At 31.5% G+C, this 19,574-nt stretch overlaps 1 protein-coding gene across 2 annotated transcripts; it reads left to right on the top strand.

The window, feature by feature from the left end:
• Positions 1–1,354: 1,354 nt before the first annotated feature.
• Positions 1,355–7,273, top strand: LOC111634430. 2 transcript variants are annotated; one of them, XM_023379198.1, is made up of 5 exons: positions 1,355–1,511; positions 4,885–4,972; positions 5,061–5,222; positions 5,303–5,446; positions 6,687–7,273. In XM_023379198.1, exons 2-5 carry the CDS (start codon positions 4,895–4,897, stop codon positions 6,834–6,836), a joined length of 534 nt encoding a protein of 177 aa, XP_023234966.1. In that variant the 5' UTR covers positions 1,355–1,511; positions 4,885–4,894; the 3' UTR covers positions 6,837–7,273. The 2 variants fall into 2 exon arrangements, with proteins under 2 accessions (XP_023234966.1, XP_023234967.1); XM_023379199.1 differs by lacking the exon at positions 1,355–1,511 and adding an exon at positions 4,733–4,783.
• The last annotated feature ends 12,301 nt before the right edge of the window (positions 7,274–19,574 follow it).

A 19,574-nucleotide genomic window follows, 5' to 3' on the forward strand; every position in this document is an offset into this window, starting at 1 on the left:
AATATTTAAATAAATATATTATTGTTAATGAAAATATTTTTAATAAGAATAAAAGGAAATATTCTTGTTCGTTTTGATTTGTTAATCTTTGAGTATTTAACTGATTATTAAATATATTTCAAATATTATGTTTTATATTAATATTTATTTATTTATTTCTCAAAACACACTGTGGCCAGGTTGGCCTTTTACAAGCATCTTACAGCAAAAATCAACAAAACCAACAAAAAAAAAACAAAAACAAAAACAGGACGCGAGCTGAGAAAGAAAATTAATTAAGAACAAATATCACTGTGGCTTAAGTTTTTTCCGTTTTTTTTTACATTTTTTTTGAAGATTTTATAACTCGATATGCTACGTAAATCGTTGCACAGACTATTCCAATAGAAGATTAATTGAAAGATCGATGCAGATCTCCTCACCTCTAGTTTAACAATTGGAAGACTATATTAACGAATTATACGAGTATCTCGTGTTGATCTGCGACATTCACCTATACCAATTCCGAGGAAGCTGTTTTCTTTTTTTCCTTTATATCAGGGCTGTGGAGTCGGAGTCGGAGTCGGTAGACTTTTACGCGACTCCACAGCCCTGGCAAAGCTGTGGAGTCGTAGTCGGAGTCGGAGTCGTGGAGTTTTGGTGTTTTAGCCGGAGTTGGAGTCGGAGTGGGATGGTAAGGAAAAGTCGGAGTCGGTAGATTTTTACGCGACTCCACAGTCTTGCTTTATATATTTGAAACCCTCCAATAGAATCTGTTTCTTGTAAATTTCACTAATCTTGTTAATATTATCGGTGCGGTAGAGTTCAGATACTGATTCCATAAAGTTTAAATTATAAATTGAACGCATGTAAATATTTTGTGACATCTGAAGTTTATTAACAGTGTATAGAGATGTGGTTCCCCATACAGCGATACCATATCTTATTTTAGATTCAATGCAAGTGTGGTAGGCCTACAACAGTTTCAAGAGTGATGTACTTAAGAAAGCTTGAATTTTCTTATTTATCCCAGTATACTTTGCCAGGGAAAGTGCAACATCATCTATATGTTTGTTCCAGCGCAGATTATCATCAAAAGTTACTCCCAAAAACTTAATAGCATTTACTTTTTCTATGTTGAAATCAGTTATTTTAATATTTAGGTGATGCGGATTGATTATTTTATTCCTATTTGCAAATAATATTAAATATTATAGAATATTTAATACAGGATTTTTGTAAACAGATAAAAATTAAAAATTCTTTATTGAAATTACATACGAAGAATAAGGAGTATAAAAATGTTTACATTTCAATACAACTGATATATATATAAAAGCGGGCATTTTATAATTCATGTAAATTGTTTTTGTTCTACTTTTTAGTTTATTCCCTCTGGAAAACTATCAAGTACGCGTATTAGATATTAGTATGTAAATATTATCAATTTTTTAAGAAAGGTTCAATATAAACAGATAGTTTCCGTTTTAATCTCTATACTTCATCGAAGTTTTGCGTCTTTTTGTCGTATTGTAAGTATATTTAACGTTTTTATATACCGAATTTGCGTAATACGCCTTTTAATTGATAGGGTAATTGTACACACAGTGCATCTTATCATTTCTAATAATTTCAATATGTAAATTGTATTTGCCACAACATTTATTGTGTTTAATACAATATATCTAATCTTCAGTAGGCTGATGAGGTGTCTGAGTACCCAAAATGTATTTCCTATATTAATTAAAGCCATAATTGAATACTTCGAGTTATTTAATGATTGTATTCCTTCCCGTCTTCACGTGATAAACCTTTTTTTAATTATAGCCGCAACTCGGCTAATCGTTTAATGTATGGTGAAAATAACTAATTTATAGGGGTTTAAACCCCTAAGTCTTCCCTTATCCCGGGGGAAAAATCCTCAGTTTCGCTCCCTCTCGAAGACCATGTCTATAGGAACATACTTGATGAACGATAACACATTTTAAATAACACACTCTTTAGATCGTTACTTTCGATTGGATAATATAACGTCACGTGATCACTAGGAAAGTTTTATTTTCAAAACTTTTTGTAGAAGCGATAGGACGCGGCTATTTTCTTTAAATAAATCATAGATTGGACAAAAACAGCATAAATTATAGAAAATTCACACACAGAGACACTCGCTCACGTGCTGGTTCACATTGCTTTTGTATTGCCAGCGGGAGAACCACAAGGTCTCTCCAGACAGACCACTGAGAGAGATGATTGTCTAATCATAATACGAGCGTGAACAAGCTGAAACGTCTTTAAATACCATTCAGAGACAGATGCAAACCTTGCTACACAAAACTCTCTCTTCTTGTACCACACGCAGGCGACTAACAGAGGAAAATTTGTATGCTTAATTGCATGCTTACTGTTCGACGGCGTTTTCAACACCATCGATTATGTTTGCAGTGGTCTACGAAAGAGAAACACGGACTGTTACCGAACATATTAGCAGCCTGTTGTCTGCTGTGAAGTACTGTAATTCGTTTCAGTTTGGAAATGGACGATCACCATACAATAAAGTGCGTATAATCACTGGTGAGTTCTTCATTCCCTCTTTTACTGTCGAGCGCTCACTGGCCCACTGATGACATGAAGCAGTCGAATGTCATACGAAATGGCGTTTTAAGTAGTGCTACTAGGATCATGGATAGGTTCAGAAAATTCTACGCCCTTTCACGGTAAACAACCATTTTCGGAATATAATCCTCAATGGCACACAATTAGACATTTCTAGGGATATTTCCATAGCGATGTCACATTTCCTGAGCTTGATCGATGGCCATATTTGTAGTCCATTGAAAAATTTATGTGGTCAGTGGAGAACATAACGGGCATCTACGAATGTGAAAAATTTGAAATGCGCGTTTCAAAAGCTGTGGGCAAATCTATGACGTAATAGAATATGGTGCTTATGTTTCCGTATAAAACTGTTTGCCTTTACATATTCAGGTTGATAAGTTCGTTATTTTCTGTTATATTCCTTGCGAGTTAAGATAAACAAACAATACGGCTCCAGGCCCAACGCAACACCATAACATTACATCATCGCGCAGATATTCTTTTACTTATGCACCATTTTACTGGTGTTCTGACGGGACACAAAAGGACATCTTGTGAACGCATTCAAAAGTCGACTCCCCTATAACACGGTAGATACGTTCCGGTTTTTATGAAATTCATTTTCTACGAGTCCTTAAATACATGAGCCAATCACAGCCCGGCACGTATGCAGTTTACGGACTACGGCTGTTTGAAAGGTTTTCTTCCATAGAATTAATCGATTCTAGACTAATTCGACTCAACATTTCCAAAACACGTATAATTTTTTGGGAATAATCCATAGAAACTATGCTATAAACAAAAAATTGTAGTTTTTTTAATAAAGTAAAAATTGCATTACAAATACTAGTCGTATTTTGCTTGCTTGCCATGTCCAATTACCTGGAACAACCATTCTTCACTGCAGAGATGACCTTTCTTTGTAGGCTACAGCTCTGCACAAATATGTAAAATAGTCTAAAAATGTTTAGAAGAAAACGTTATATTTTTAATTGTGTTGGGATTGTCACCTATGGACATTTTAGACTATTTTACATATTTGTGCAGAGCTGTAGCCTACAAAGAAAGGTCATCTCTGCAGTGAAGAATGGTTGTTCCAGGTGATTAGACATGGCAAGCAAGCAAGATACGACTAGTATTTGTAATGCAATTTTTACTTTATTAAATTGTAATTTCTGCCAGCCCCTTTTTTACAAAAAAAAAAAATTGTAGCATTACTTACCGAGTGAGCACCGTTCGATGACGCCATTGCTTAAGCTTGTTTTTGTCGTGGAGCGGTGCATCGAATTGCGCTCGCGTGCTTCCTGATAAATTATTTTTCTGCGAAAACTTTGCTGAACTTTGGAGATATCATTAATATAAATATAATTTTTATGGCCGTTAAATAATAAATGGTTTTTAGTAAGTCCATTGCTAGTTTAAACTGCAATATCTGCTATTGGTCTATATTCGACCAATCCTGTCGCGACACGAGTCGGCGATGATATTTTACTGAATTATACCAGTCTCTTCTAGCGTGTTTATACGAATACGGTCGCAATTTTTTCGCCGTCATATAGGGATCCGAACTATATGAACCCGTTTTATAAAGGGGGTCTACTGTATATGCAATTTTGTAATACTTTTGTGAAGATTCTTGATAAACAATTTAATGGCGAAGAATTTACGGTTACAGAAAAATATAAAGAAATCGAAATATCAAAATAATGAATTGAAATATAAAAATTTAATCTACAAAACCGACCATTTTTAGTAAATTTAAGCTTAAAATTTTCTGTAAAATCATTATAATTGTTTTTCTTAAAATACAGTATATTTTTTTTATTGTGTTTTAGGCACTTGTTTACACCTATGGTATTTCATGTAAGAACAAGAAAACAAAATATCAAACGTGCATTTTTTGCATGAAGAATAATGAAACTTTTTAATAAAAAAATATCTTGTCAATATATTTTTAAAGACCGAATAGTGGACGCGTTAAAGACAACTGCTTGCTGCTCTGATGATCCTGAATTCGAACCCGAGTCCAGACTCAAACCATTTCTAATAAGATTGTATTCAGAACTAATAACCAAGAGTTAGAAATTAGCCAATTACCATTCATTTTGCTTTTAGTACGTGAATGCTTATTGGTTAACTTGAAACTTTTGAGTGTTGTTCGTATATTATTACCGTCAGCATAAAAGAAGGAACTGCGCATTGAAATTCAGTAATACATACTCTGTTAAAATTCCATACTATATATATATTTATGCTGTGAAATTTTATAGAATAATGTAATAAGAATAGTGATAATTGGATAATTTTCAGACGGAACATCATGAATTACATAACCCTGATACTATCAGCCATTTCCTTATGCCAAATTTTACCTGCAAGTGCATACGATACCAAGAAGGTCAAATCATTTTTATCGTAAAGTTTCTTTATTATTGATATATATACAGAAAATTCAATTAAAATATAAATTATTGTATATTTTTTAGATTTCAAAAAGAAGTAACTCGATCGACTGGGAAACCTGTAATGATAACGCACCAGTAAAAATCCAGAGTCTGTCCATAACTCCATATCCAATACCATTAAGAGGAACCGTTACTATAAGTGCCAGTGCCGAGGTAGAATGCGCTATTGAAGGACCTATACACGTAAGATCTTTTCTAATGAAAGATATAACTTTCATTATTTAGTAATTTATTGTAAAATTACAACTTTTTCCTTAAATTAGGTAAATATTAAAATATACAAAAAATTTGTTGCTTGGATTCCTGTAAAAACTATTGTTATAAATGACTTATGTGAGAAGTTTCCGTCAAAATGTTCCGAGACGCCGAAGGAAAATGAATTGCCATGTAAATGTCCAATTGAAGCGGTAAGAGTTCTTTCAAATAATTTATTTTTAATATTTATCCTTAAATGAAATTTCTTAGAAACTATAAAAATATAAAATTACTTTATAATCAAAAGTATGAAATTTTGATTATAAGTTAACGAAGCATCACTCTATAATAGAACTGGCTTCGACATTAAAAATTTGGCACTCTTCTTAAATACGGAATTTAAAAGTAGGATTTTTAGCATATCTGTTGTGGTATTATACAATTGAATATTTCTTCCGAAGATATGGTCTAAGTTTATCATACTGCATCTTAAGGAATTGGGTTTGATTTTGGATGGCTTAAGACCCGGCCAGCTTTCATGGCAATTAAGTCGTGTAAATTGGCATCTAAGATGAAACTGGAATAGCCGAGCCTATAAAGGCGTTTTCATTGTTCAAGAAGCTACTTTCTTTCATTTAATATTGGTTTGATGAAATAAGGCAGAGAGTGTTTCTGGGAGGAATTTCTATGAGAAACTGGCCTGTATTTTGGTGTTAGTTTCTCTCTGAAGACACGATTCAAATTAGTGTTTGGAACGCTCACGAGTCTTTCACGGGTAGTTTGGCTGAAATATATCAGGCTCTGTTCCTATCAGCTGTTTCATTGCAGATTTTCACTAATCCAGAATGATAATGGAGGAAAAAGTCACAAGATAAGAAGAGCTAAAAAATATAGATGTATTATTATTTATTTATTCCCACTATGTATAACGGTTTATTCGAATAGCCGCTGTTACTATTTCAAACTGTATATTTACTCTCGGTATTATTCAAGAACGGCTATTATTACCTTTTATTGTTTGCTTTCTTCTTTTTTGTACACGTCAACGCGTACAACATGTATATGCCAAGGGAGATGTCTTTCGGGAGGACTTTGTACGGGAAACTGGCCTCCCTTAAATGTTACAAACGTGAAGAAAACTCGGAAAACTCCATGTGGACTGTCCTTTGGTGAGGCGCGAACCCACGACTAGTGTTCGACGGTTTTTATCCACTTGGCTACTGGTAGGCTACAATAATTAAGATAAATATAAATTAATAGAATAAGAAAGACAGCGAGACAAACTGTAAATAATAATAATTTTTCGGAAATCTTCGAACAATGGACGCGACTACGATTCGAGGGCAATTGTCATTTCAACTTTAATGACACGATACAGTTATTATTGGAATAAAATTGGCAATTACAAAAACATTTAAAAATTTTAAGTAACATAAGTGTTTGTATTTCCAGAATTCATACCGCATACCACCTGTTGAATTCCAAATGCCAGAATTACCGGCTGCTGACTTCTTAGTCAAAGGAGACTACAGTGCAACTATAAAAGGATCTGAATGCGGGACCGAAGTTTTCTGTTACAATGTATATTTTTCATTAGGTTAATAGTAAATATGTATATTTATCAAATGCTTAACCACGACGAATTTTGAATATAATGTATTTTAGTTTATTAAATTTATAATTGAATGAGTTGATTGCACCGTTTTAAGGTTAAACCAAGAACGAATTTCTATTAATGTTCTGTCAATGATATTTATTTAAAATTTTAATATTAAATTATGTTAATGTCGAATCCATCAATAAATGAAAAAGAGGAAGAAGATTCGTACATGTTTGCTGATATATTATTTTTAATTTGTTATCTCAAAATCGTATTTATTATTGATAATCGTTTGTATTTTCATATTGTAGTTCTTTGTTTAAGAAAATCGTTTTAAATTTTTTGCGGGTTTAATATGTAAATCTTAATGATTTCATGTCGGTATTCTTTGGAAAAAAATCTTAATAAAAATTTCTAAATTATTATTTTTATCTTAAAACGAGTAATTATTTATTGCTACGGCGTCAGAATGCCAGGCTGCAATTTGTAATAATATTTTTACTTAAAAGGAAATCACGTGACTTCCGTTCGGAACCGGAAGCTCGTACATAGTTTATCGGGCTCTGGCCCCTAATCTTTTCATATCCATTCGCGAGATTAACGAAGGACAGACGGACAGAAGACAGTGAGAATGTACAGGTCTGAAATTCGAAAATTTCAATAAGCAATTTGAAAATAAATAAAATAGAACTTTTTAAAGAAGCTGAGTTATTTAAATTTGAAAGATCGGGAAGCAGGGAAGACAAAAATAGGTTTCCTCTGAGATGCATGTTACCATTGAGGAGACACTGACTGTACGATACAATTACGACATTGCGTACAGCCGATGGAGTTTCAAAAATGCCGCTTTATCGCGCTGAGGTTAGTAAGATGGCCGTTTCGCCGAATTTTCCAATACAAAGGTTGATGCGCAAGAACAAACGTTAAACTTGTACGGCAAGCAGAAGTACACGGTTTACGTTTTAAGTCCAAGTAAAAGATCTTGCGACGAGTAGTGAGTGGCTTATGTAAATTGGAAAACAGCTCGGAAAGTTAATTTTTAGAAAATTTACAAACGTATTACGCTGTTGACGGTAGAAGATGCCGTGGATACTACCTCAAGATAAGCTATTATGAAGACAAATATATGTAAATTCTATAGGCACTTCGCATCACTTGCTAAAAAATTGAATAATTAAATGATTTCTGGATTAAAGTCGTCTGTTTCTTTACAATATTATTCGTAAATGCTTAAATAATCATTTTACCGATGCACCAATGCAAACAAAATCGCCAACGAAAAAATGTCGTCGGCGGTTACGTATGCGTTATAAGTATTGTAACATTCAGTACCCCATGCTATGTATTATTCCTTGCATTATTACTGCGATTGATTGAGAGGAAAAAATAGTTCTTAAGACGGAATTTGAAGAAATATTTCTACAGAAATGCCAGAGAATGCCTCGTTTAATAGCAATAAATTTAAGAATGTCAGAAATATGATTATGGAAAATTAATTTTTTGTCAAATATGACGCCGAGATCACGATAAGAAAACATAATTTATTTTAATGGAATAGATATAAATTGAAGGACAGTATGAGTTGCGAATTAAGGAGAAACACATAATACTGATCTTGAATATTAATTTCTAAATTATGACTTGCAAATGTAGAGCATACGGAATTAATATCAGCTTGTAAGGAGGAAGAATCGTTAAATAAAATTTTAATGTCGTCTGCATAGGCAACTATTTTGGAGGAAGGGTTAATAAATAGTTTATCTATGTATGCTGAGAAAAAGAGCATACTTAAAATTGAACCCTGTGGCATGCCACAAACGAGAGAAAAAGGCAATGACATTAATTTTCAAATCATACGATTTTAATTTCAACAATTTGTAAATACTTTTACTTGAAAACTTTATTAATATTAAATTATTACTATAATATTCAACAGAATTTGCATCCAGGTATTCATCTTCATCACAAATGACGATAGCAGTTTTAATAAATGTTTTAATAAACCATTTTTTTTTTTGAAGTGGGATCTTGCTACCGATTGGATTATATTCTCCGTTATAACGAAGACTAGTGAATTTATTTTCAGAAAAGCTATAATTTTCAGTGTAGAACGTGCTGATGCAGTATTTTTTTAATTCTTTAACTTTAATACAATGCCTTTATCAACAGTAAATTTTATATACAGTATATTGTATTACAAGGATTTCATTTTGAATGTCGTAATTACGATTGTGTTCTCCACAAATAGTTTTTTTATACTTTTTATTGCTACCGTCTTGTATATATTATTACTGTCAATATTATCGATAGTATCAATCACAGATGCCGGAATTGATATCACATGCTTCGTTTTACTTGAACTCGTATCTGATATAAAACTATGATGAATAAATGATTCAAATTTTTGTGTTTAGATGATAATTACTATCACCCGAAAACATAAAATTCCGAAATATATTTTTAAACTGATATGGAAAAACATTATTTTTTTGTATCCGAATTCCAACTTTATTGAATATCAGTACAATATACACTATGTATTAGTAAACCTTTTCTTACTGCAAATTCAACTTTAAATAGAAGTACAAACATGTAGCAAAATGGCTACATGTTTGTCTTCTGTTAAACACGAGCACCTTGCAATAAATACCGTATTCTCGCCTTACAAAATTAATTAATTAATACCCAATTATAATTGGTGTTACGAGATCTTTCAGAAATCAGATATGTAAATAAAAACATCGCCTAATCATATTTATAATTTTTACACCTTTTTAACTTAAAGAAATGATTAAGTATTTTTGGAATTATTTGATATTTTTATTCTACAGAAATACAATATAACTCAGATTATCCTTGCTAAGATGGTTGCCAATTCTAAGAGACCGGAACCCGTTCGACACCCAATAGTAATATTACCCAATAGATAAATATTACTTTTATCCTCCACCACCATCGGAGATGACGACACAATCTGAATAATAAAGTAACCTTAACCTATAGAATAGGATAAAAATACAATCCATCTAAACACAGATGGATTGCATAAGATAATCATCTCGCCTGATCTGGAGCGTCCAGGATTTGTCCGTCGTTTATGTATGGTCTGTTCCTCTTATTCCCTCAGTCACTGAAAACTGTGTTATTGTACTTCAACAAGTACACTGAAAATTGTGACACACAGTCAGCTTCTGCGTGCCTTTTTGTAGACTACTGAATAGCAATTATACTGTATTGCATTGATGCACGTATAAATTTCAATTCTTTCTGCGTTCTTCGCTAAATAAACGGTGCCGCAGTCCGATAAATATTGATTCGTTTTTTTTTAATCAAAAATCAAAATAGTATAAATAAAAATCCTAGCATCTCTATAAACGAAAACTGGTTAAAAATTTTATATTAATTGTATTCACTAGATCCAAACTATTATTATTGTGAGCAATGTGCTAATTAATAATAATTATCGAACTGTTAAATAAATCAACAATAACAAGAACCTGTAATGTTGTAATGGGAGTCAAATAATATGTAAATTTATATTAACTGTTGATCATGTCTACCAACTCCAAGACATTGTAAAATCATTAGTTCATATAATAATCTATGATATTAAATATTGAAATGTTAATTAAACCAATAATCATACATTGAAAAAATATTGTAGACGTCAGATATGTAAATTAATATTGCAGAAGTTATGTAAATTCGTATTATATTGTCAATGCGTATCAAAAGAAATAAGGATTTCGTAAAACAGATCAATGAGTGGAAGGCATAATCAATTGTATGCTAATTTGATAATTGTTGTCCAGAGTATGTTTATATCAAGAATATGTCCAGAATATGTTTTATAGTTTGTGTTAGTTATATAAAAAGTTTATGTCCAGAATATGTTTTAGATCAAGGATTTTGTAGAACTGTTTTGTAAGTGAAAGGTACGTTTTATATTTTTATGATTTCTACAATACTTGTGTTTTTATATGTATGTTATATTCTTTTTTAATGTTTTAGTTGGCTGAAGAGGGGCTTAAGAGCCCGAAACGTGTAAAATTTTCACACGTATCAACTAAATAAAGATGAGAAAACCCGCCAAGTGTCTTAATTTATAGCACTTTATTGTGTTAGAAGAGTAAATAAATTGATTCGTTTATTAAAGTAAGCAGTCGTCATGAACAAACACTTTTGGCATTTTGATTTCCAAGAAACTTTACTTTATTAAGAATTATTATTATTTTTTTAAATAAAATTCATCTCTATCCTCAAAATTAAGTGCTTTGTCGTTTTATAATAATAGTATAAAAATATTTTAATAATAAAATCTCATAACAGATGGTGCAGACACTATTAATGTAAAAATGCTCAACTTCAATAAATATCGAATTTTTAAACAGTTAGCCTAATATGAAATTTAATAACTTTTATCAAATGTAAAAATTTTTGTACAATTGCGAAAAACAAATTTAATTGTTGAAATAATTATAATTCTGCTTTAGACATATATCTACTGCAATGTGTTTTTTTGGTTAAAGTACAACGTGGAAATGTTCAACATTTAGTTCATTCTACTGATCGATATCCGTTATTTTTTAGTGAAACTTTTTATTAATAGAACCGGTCACATTCAGTGGAAAGTTGAGATCCGTGCTAGAAGGCCTCGGCAGAGAAGAGGTTTATATTTTCCAGCAGCGAAACCACCTTTTCCACCAAGGCCTTTTACGCTCGACGGATTCTTCCACGATTTCTTCGGACTCCTTTCTGTCTAGTCTCGTCTCACGTGACCGTGTCTCCACCGTCTATTTCGGAACTTCGGGGTATCGCCGCTTCAGATAATGAACAAGAAACGAGGCGCTGTCGTCCGGAGTTACGACGACCACTCATTTGATATCGGGTGTATGTGACTCTTCCTCCGCATCTTTCGGAAGCACCCGTATTACACGAGGAAAAGACGAGATGACATCCTCGGACACAGCATCCCGATGTGTGCCACTTCTTCAATTCTTTAAAAGTATTCGTTTTGCAAGAAAAATGAGCGAACGTTGTGAAAACAAAAGTTGCATTAATTAAGAAATATTCCTATTGTAATCTGTATTGTAAATTTCTAATCAAAAACGATTGTTTTAATTCTTTCAAAGTCAGAAATGAATGTTATAATAAAATCTCTATTTATTATATAGAATAATTTTAATAATAATATAATAAATATAATATAAATACAACTTTTAACAAAGACACCAGNTAAATTATTACTATAATATTCAACAGAATTTGCATCCAGGTATTCATCTTCATCACAAATGACGATAGCAGTTTTAATAAATGTTTTAATAAACCATTTTTTTTTTGAAGTGGGATCTTGCTACCGATTGGATTATATTCTCCGTTATAACGAAGACTAGTGAATTTATTTTCAGAAAAGCTATAATTTTCAGTGTAGAACGTGCTGATGCAGTATTTTTTTAATTCTTTAACTTTAATACAATGCCTTTATCAACAGTAAATTTTATATACAGTATATTGTATTACAAGGATTTCATTTTGAATGTCGTAATTACGATTGTGTTCTCCACAAATAGTTTTTTTATACTTTTTATTGCTACCGTCTTGTATATATTATTACTGTCAATATTATCGATAGTATCAATCACAGATGCCGGAATTGATATCACATGCTTCGTTTTACTTGAACTCGTATCTGATATAAAACTATGATGAATAAATGATTCAAATTTTTGTGTTTAGATGATAATTACTATCACCCGAAAACATAAAATTCCGAAATATATTTTTAAACTGATATGGAAAAACATTATTTTTTTGTATCCGAATTCCAACTTTATTGAATATCAGTACAATATACACTATGTATTAGTAAACCTTTTCTTACTGCAAATTCAACTTTAAATAGAAGTACAAACATGTAGCAAAATGGCTACATGTTTGTCTTCTGTTAAACACGAGCACCTTGCAATAAATACCGTATTCTCGCCTTACAAAATTAATTAATTAATACCCAATTATAATTGGTGTTACGAGATCTTTCAGAAATCAGATATGTAAATAAAAACATCGCCTAATCATATTTATAATTTTTACACCTTTTTAACTTAAAGAAATGATTAAGTATTTTTGGAATTATTTGATATTTTTATTCTACAGAAATACAATATAACTCAGATTATCCTTGCTAAGATGGTTGCCAATTCTAAGAGACCGGAACCCGTTCGACACCCAATAGTAATATTACCCAATAGATAAATATTACTTTTATCCTCCACCACCATCGGAGATGACGACACAATCTGAATAATAAAGTAACCTTAACCTATAGAATAGGATAAAAATACAATCCATCTAAACACAGATGGATTGCATAAGATAATCATCTCGCCTGATCTGGAGCGTCCAGGATTTGTCCGTCGTTTATGTATGGTCTGTTCCTCTTATTCCCTCAGTCACTGAAAACTGTGTTATTGTACTTCAACAAGTACACTGAAAATTGTGACACACAGTCAGCTTCTGCGTGCCTTTTTGTAGACTACTGAATAGCAATTATACTGTATTGCATTGATGCACGTATAAATTTCAATTCTTTCTGCGTTCTTCGCTAAATAAACGGTGCCGCAGTCCGATAAATATTGATTCGTTTTTTTTTAATCAAAAATCAAAATAGTATAAATAAAAATCCTAGCATCTCTATAAACGAAAACTGGTTAAAAATTTTATATTAATTGTATTCACTAGATCCAAACTATTATTATTGTGAGCAATGTGCTAATTAATAATAATTATCGAACTGTTAAATAAATCAACAATAACAAGAACCTGTAATGTTGTAATGGGAGTCAAATAATATGTAAATTTATATTAACTGTTGATCATGTCTACCAACTCCAAGACATTGTAAAATCATTAGTTCATATAATANCAATGTGCTAATTAATAATAATTATCGAACTGTTAAATAAATCAACAATAACAAGAACCTGTAATGTTGTAATGGGAGTCAAATAATATGTAAATTTATATTAACTGTTGATCATATCTACCAACTCCAAGACATTGTAAAATCATTAGTTCATATAATAATGTATGATATTAAATATTGAAATGTTAATTAAACCAATAATCATACATTGAAAAAATATTGTAGACGTCAGATATGTAAATTAATATTGCAGAAGTTATGTAAATTCGTATTATATTGTCAATGCGTATCAAAAGAAATAAGGATTTCGTAAAACAGATCAATGAGTGGAAGGCATAATCAATTGTATGCTAATTTGATAATTGTTGTCCAGAGTATGTTTATATCAAGAATATGTCCAGAGCATGTTTTATAGTTTATATTAGTTATATAAAAAGTTTATGTCCAGAATATGTTTTAGATCAAGGATTTTGTAGAACTGTTTTGTAAGTGAAAGGTACGTTTTATATTTTTATGATTTCTACAATACTTGTGTTTTTATATGTATGTTATATTCTTTTTTAATGTTTTAGTTGGCTGAAGAGGGGCTTAAGAGCCCGAAACGTGTAAAATTTTCACACGTATCAACTAAATAAAGATGAGAAAACCCGCCAAGTGTCTTAATTTATAGCACTTTATTGTGTTAGAAGNAAAAATTTAATTAAAATAGAAATTATTGTATATTTTTTAATTTCAGAAAGAAGTGACTCGATCGAGTTGTAAAGTTGTAATGGTAATGCTCCAGTAATAATCAATTACTGGAGCACTTTCGTTATCTTCAAATCCACTATCAAGAAGTAAAAACATTACTGTAGCTGCTGATGTAGATGTAGAAACATCTGTTAATAGACCCACAACGGCAAAATCTTTTTTAAGAATAACTGTAAATAACTTTCATTGCAAGAGTGAGAATATTTAATACTTTATTGTAAAATTATAACTTTCTTCTTAATTAAATTAGCTAAAAATTGAAATATACAGAAAAGTACTTTTTTCGTTTTTTTGTAAAAGATATTAAGCTATGTGACATATGTAAAAAGTTTCCTGTTTCCTGCTTTAATGTTGCTTTGAAGGCATAAGACAAGTGTTTCTAAGAGAAATTTCTATGAGAAACAGTGCTTTCGTGTTTCACCAGTTAAGTGTTCCACGTGATCAACGGAGTGCGAACTTGGGATTAGCTGTAAATGTTCAACAGTTTTAACAACTCAAAGATGGGATGGGACATTATACTCTAAAGACCCGGGTTCCAGTAAATGTTATGAACATTCAAGAATTTTTCACCAGTGGCTTGACCCAAATATATCGGACTCCATTCCTCACTGCCAACCTCTCCCATTATAGATGTCTACAAATTAATAATGGCAATAAGAAAGAACTTACAAGCTAAGAAGAGCTAAATAGATGCGTTTTTATTTAACACAGTTAAAACTATAGAAGGAACTGTCATATTCAATTCCGTCTTGTGCAATCACCAGGAATAAAACATTCTTCCTTCGCAGAGAAGAGCTTTAATTAGAGGAAAGGCTTCTGAAAAAAATCTGTAAAACAACTAAAACGTTCAGTGATGTTAAGCCAAATAAGGTAAACGCACCGGTAGTGGACACTGCACGAGTAGTGGACACTTTGAACTTCAAATATGAGTAATAAGGTTGTAGATGGCTTCACTGTTCAAACATACAAATCATTCAGTAGACAGAAGTTTTGTCTACTGAATGATTTGTATGTTTGAACAGTGAAGCCATTTACAGCCTTATTACTCATATTTGAAGTTCAAAGTGTCCACTACCGGTGCGTTTACCTTAATTTAAAAAATTTGGATATAAAGGAACTGAAAAAAAAACTTTCTTTCTTTTATATTTTTAATTGTGAAAAATACAGTTTGCCATTTTAACTAATTGGCATTATTATTTATTTATTTGCCATTTATTTGTCACACTTTCTATTTCAGCTGCAATTTTCAAAAATTGTAGACCTATAAAATCGCATTGGCATCTGTCTGTTGTCTGTCTATCTTTCTTTAATCTCGAGAACAAAGTCAGACAGATGAAATTGGAGACCAGATATGGAAAGCTTAGGAGCCGGAAGCCCTGATTATAGCCCCGATATAAGCTTCTGGTTTGGACCAGAAGACACGTTATTTCAATTCAAAAATTTTTTCCAGAACAGAGTTAGATAGATGACCGGCACGAGTCTCTTGTTAACAGGGAAAATATGATGTACAGGAGCATCTCCCCATCCTGTCGACTTTTAACCACCAAAATTTAATAGCATCAATCTCCTAATACAGAAACGTTCCTGTAAAATTTCAGAAAATTAACAAAAAGTACGAGTTATTACGCTTCAAAAAGGTTGAACAAAATCGTGCCCCCCACATACACGCCACACTAACATTCATACATACAGAAAACCTCCAATTTTTTTTTTTTTTTGCATTTCTCGATGATTCAAGGTGTACTGTCCAAAAATGTAAAATTCTTGGGGGATCATTTTTTGACCGATCACCATACTTTCCCTCTGTTATATATTACACCCGGAAAGTAAAAACAAAACAGCTAAAAGATATCAGAACCATGCGTATCTCCTTTCATCCCTTTCATCAGACATAGACCCTCCCAACTCAGGCAGGCTCCTGTCTACCATGTGCACACTATAAATTATTTAGTTCAGCTAATTCGACGAATTTATATGACATATAATACATTTTTTAAATAATATATTTTACAATTATATAATATTGATACATCTTTAATGTGGGTACAAAAATAAATAAATTATTTTATAGAAGAAAAATATAACTTTAACAAAAAGGTACGTCGACTAATATTTAAAATATAAATTAATTTTTACCAAGACAGCATTTAAAATATTTTGGAGAAGTATATAATCAGAAGAAACTTATTCGGGTGTCTAATATAAATTATTAAATCAAATTGATTTAAAGATTGGATAAAATTGAAATAAAATTGAAATCTTACACACAGGAACACGAGGTTTGTGATCACTCAGATGATGTGTCATGTCGTTTTGATTATACTGGTACAATAACCTGAAATTTGAATATACGAAGATACTAGTTATGAGATTTTATTTAAAAAATAACTTTTATATTATTAATCAACGAAGTCTGTGAATTTTTAATTACGAAGTTTGTGAACTAAGCCAACGATATACCTATCGTTGGCCTAGTTCACAAATGAGTGGAGCCGATTTTATGTGGAAAAGTCTGAATACGAAAACAACATTGAAATACATTACAATAAGTGAACTTTCCGTGTTACGAACCTGAAGAAAACTCGGAAAATTCCACGTGGCCAACTCGTTGGCGATGCGCGAACCCATGACCAGCTATCAGTTTTCAGTGGTTTTATCTACTCGGGCAGTGTATTAGGTAAAAAACATATTTTGAAATAAATCAAATAAACAATTGTGTTTTGTTTGTAAATCTTGATTAGTAAATGTTGTTAAGATTAATATTTATAACTTATTGACATTTTAAATAAATTTCTGCGTAATTTAATAAAATTCTGTTTTGGAAAATTTATATAATTTTTTTTCAATTATNTTTATATTTTTTAATAATTTTAAGACGATTTTCGACGATTTTTAATATTCGATAGAGAAATTAGTTCATAAAAAATTGTACAATTCTGTTGACCGCTGTAACACAAAATATCTGTGAAAATAGAGGAAACGAGACGACGAATGAACTCGAATTATTCTAATTAATTAGTAAGATTCAGAGGGGATATTAATGTATATACATTATAATAAGTATAACGGGGAATAAGAGATTGAAAGCAGGCTATTTATTAGTTTTCATTTAGCTTTAACAATTCGATTGGAAAATTAACAGTGAAAAGATTCGATTCCTCTGAAGGAAACCGATGAATTCTTATTGGAAACCGCCGCTAATTGTGATATTTTGCTTATTAAAGTTAAAAAGTATTTAAATCTAGAAAGACCGTAGTCTAAACTTACATTACTTAAACAATCGCTGCAAAGGAAGCAAAACTCGAAAAAGCACTCGCAATAAATAATTGCACGAGTCAACAATAGATCCTCTCTCAACAACAAGAAAATTTTATTGTTGAGTAACAATTCAATTTAATGTTAAAAATTTAGATTTTGCGGCGAATTTCGTGATTTCCGTGCCTCTGTATTTTAGCTTCAGGGGACCCTACATCATCCAATTAATTTAAAAAAGCTCTTCACCTTTGGACTAGTCTCGAAAGGTTATCCATCTGAATCCACGATGGAAATAATGGAAAGACTACCTTACACAGTCCACTGAGAAGGAAGAGTAAAAACAAAAATAATGTGGACCCTCAGATCTGTGGCATTAGGAGCCGGGTCAATTAGACAGATTTAAGTGATTGATTAATTAAATTAACTTGAGAAATCAGTGCATTAAAAGACTCGATCATCTGGACATCTGTAATCGGTATCATTGCAAGAAGAGAGAATTCGAGCCAAGAACCTCATATCCCACCCTTCATAATCACTTCACCTCTAATGTGGGCCTAGCCGAATGCATAATAAATATATTGTAAAGACAATTTATTCATAAAAATAATATGAAATCTTGGGCATTTAGCGCTTAAACAATCGCATTATAATGACAGACTGTATTTATGTCAGGATCAAAAAGAAGAAAACTTATTAATCGTGACTTTTTGAAAATTTGTTATGAAAAAGTTATTGCTCGAATATTTGGTTTCTCATTAAATATTATATGTGAAATGTTTTCATATATTTTAATATTTGATTAACACTATTAATTATTGTAAGACAAATATGTAACATTAGAATTTTGTAGTTAAAATATTATTTTTGTAAACAGACTTAATTTAATTACTTAAAAAATGCTTTGTTGAGATGAAACACGAAGAATAATGACCAAAAGTGTTTATCATCTTACAAAACTTTTAATATAATATATATAAGAGTGAGCTTTTTATTATATATGTAAATTAAACTGTTCTATTTTCAGCTTTCCCAGAGGTAAAGTATTAAAAATATTTAATAAGTTGTAAATACTAATTTTTAAAACAGTATAAATAGGCAGTTTCCATATTTTAGTATGTAATTTCCCGAGATTTGCACCTTTTCACAATATTATAGTATTTATATACCGTGTTGGTTCGAATATTAGTCGACGTTTTTTCTTACTTTAAATCTTTGAATCCTTGAAATATTTCGACAATTCAAATCAGTATTGAAGAAGATTAAAATTAGGTACCAGCAGGACGATCCACAGAAGTGAATTCGCAACATCACAAAGAATTGTGCGAAGCCACAAAAATTGCAGAACCAGTTGAGGTAACAGAGATATGTTAATAATTAACCTTCTCGGCACGGGGCTGTATGTCTGTCGTAGTGTAGTCGTCATGTCAAACTGGACCACCGAATTGGCATCGGTAGCGGTATCGGATATCGGTAATCTTGCTTCCTTCTGTGGAGGAACGATGGCCGTGGACGTTTTACGATCAGAGATGATTATCTGAACGTAAAACGAGCAGGAACGGTTGAAATGACGTATTTGTACACCATCCAGAGACAGGTACAAAGTTTGCTATCGGACCGTCTATGTTATTGTACCATTGGTAGGCAAAAGCAGAGAAAAATTTGCATACTACCACGCGTCGCGCTATTTGNTTTTATAATAAAAACTTTTTACATTTTTTAATTACTATAAAATGGCACAAGCTTAATTTTGAGGGTAGGGATAAGTTTTATAAAAGTGTGTAAATGTTAATAACGAATGAAATCTTTATTA

The sequence above is a fragment of the Centruroides sculpturatus genome, unplaced genomic scaffold (assembly GCF_000671375.1).
Source record: "Centruroides sculpturatus isolate CEXI.00-Female unplaced genomic scaffold, Cexi_2.0 scaffold968, whole genome shotgun sequence".
Lineage (NCBI taxonomy): Eukaryota > Metazoa > Arthropoda > Arachnida > Scorpiones > Buthidae > Centruroides > Centruroides sculpturatus.

Excerpts from the sequence above, each read along its gene's own strand:
- LOC111634430 (XM_023379198.1), top strand. The coding sequence starts at position 4,895 with ATGAATTACATAACCCTGATACTATCAGCCATTTCCTTATGCCAAATT. Across the intron at positions 4,973-5,060 it reads GTGCATACGATACCAAGAAG|ATTTCAAAAAGAAGTAACTC; the intron begins GTCAAATCATTT and ends TATATTTTTTAG. Across the intron at positions 5,223-5,302 it reads CTATTGAAGGACCTATACAC|GTAAATATTAAAATATACAA; the intron begins GTAAGATCTTTT and ends TCCTTAAATTAG.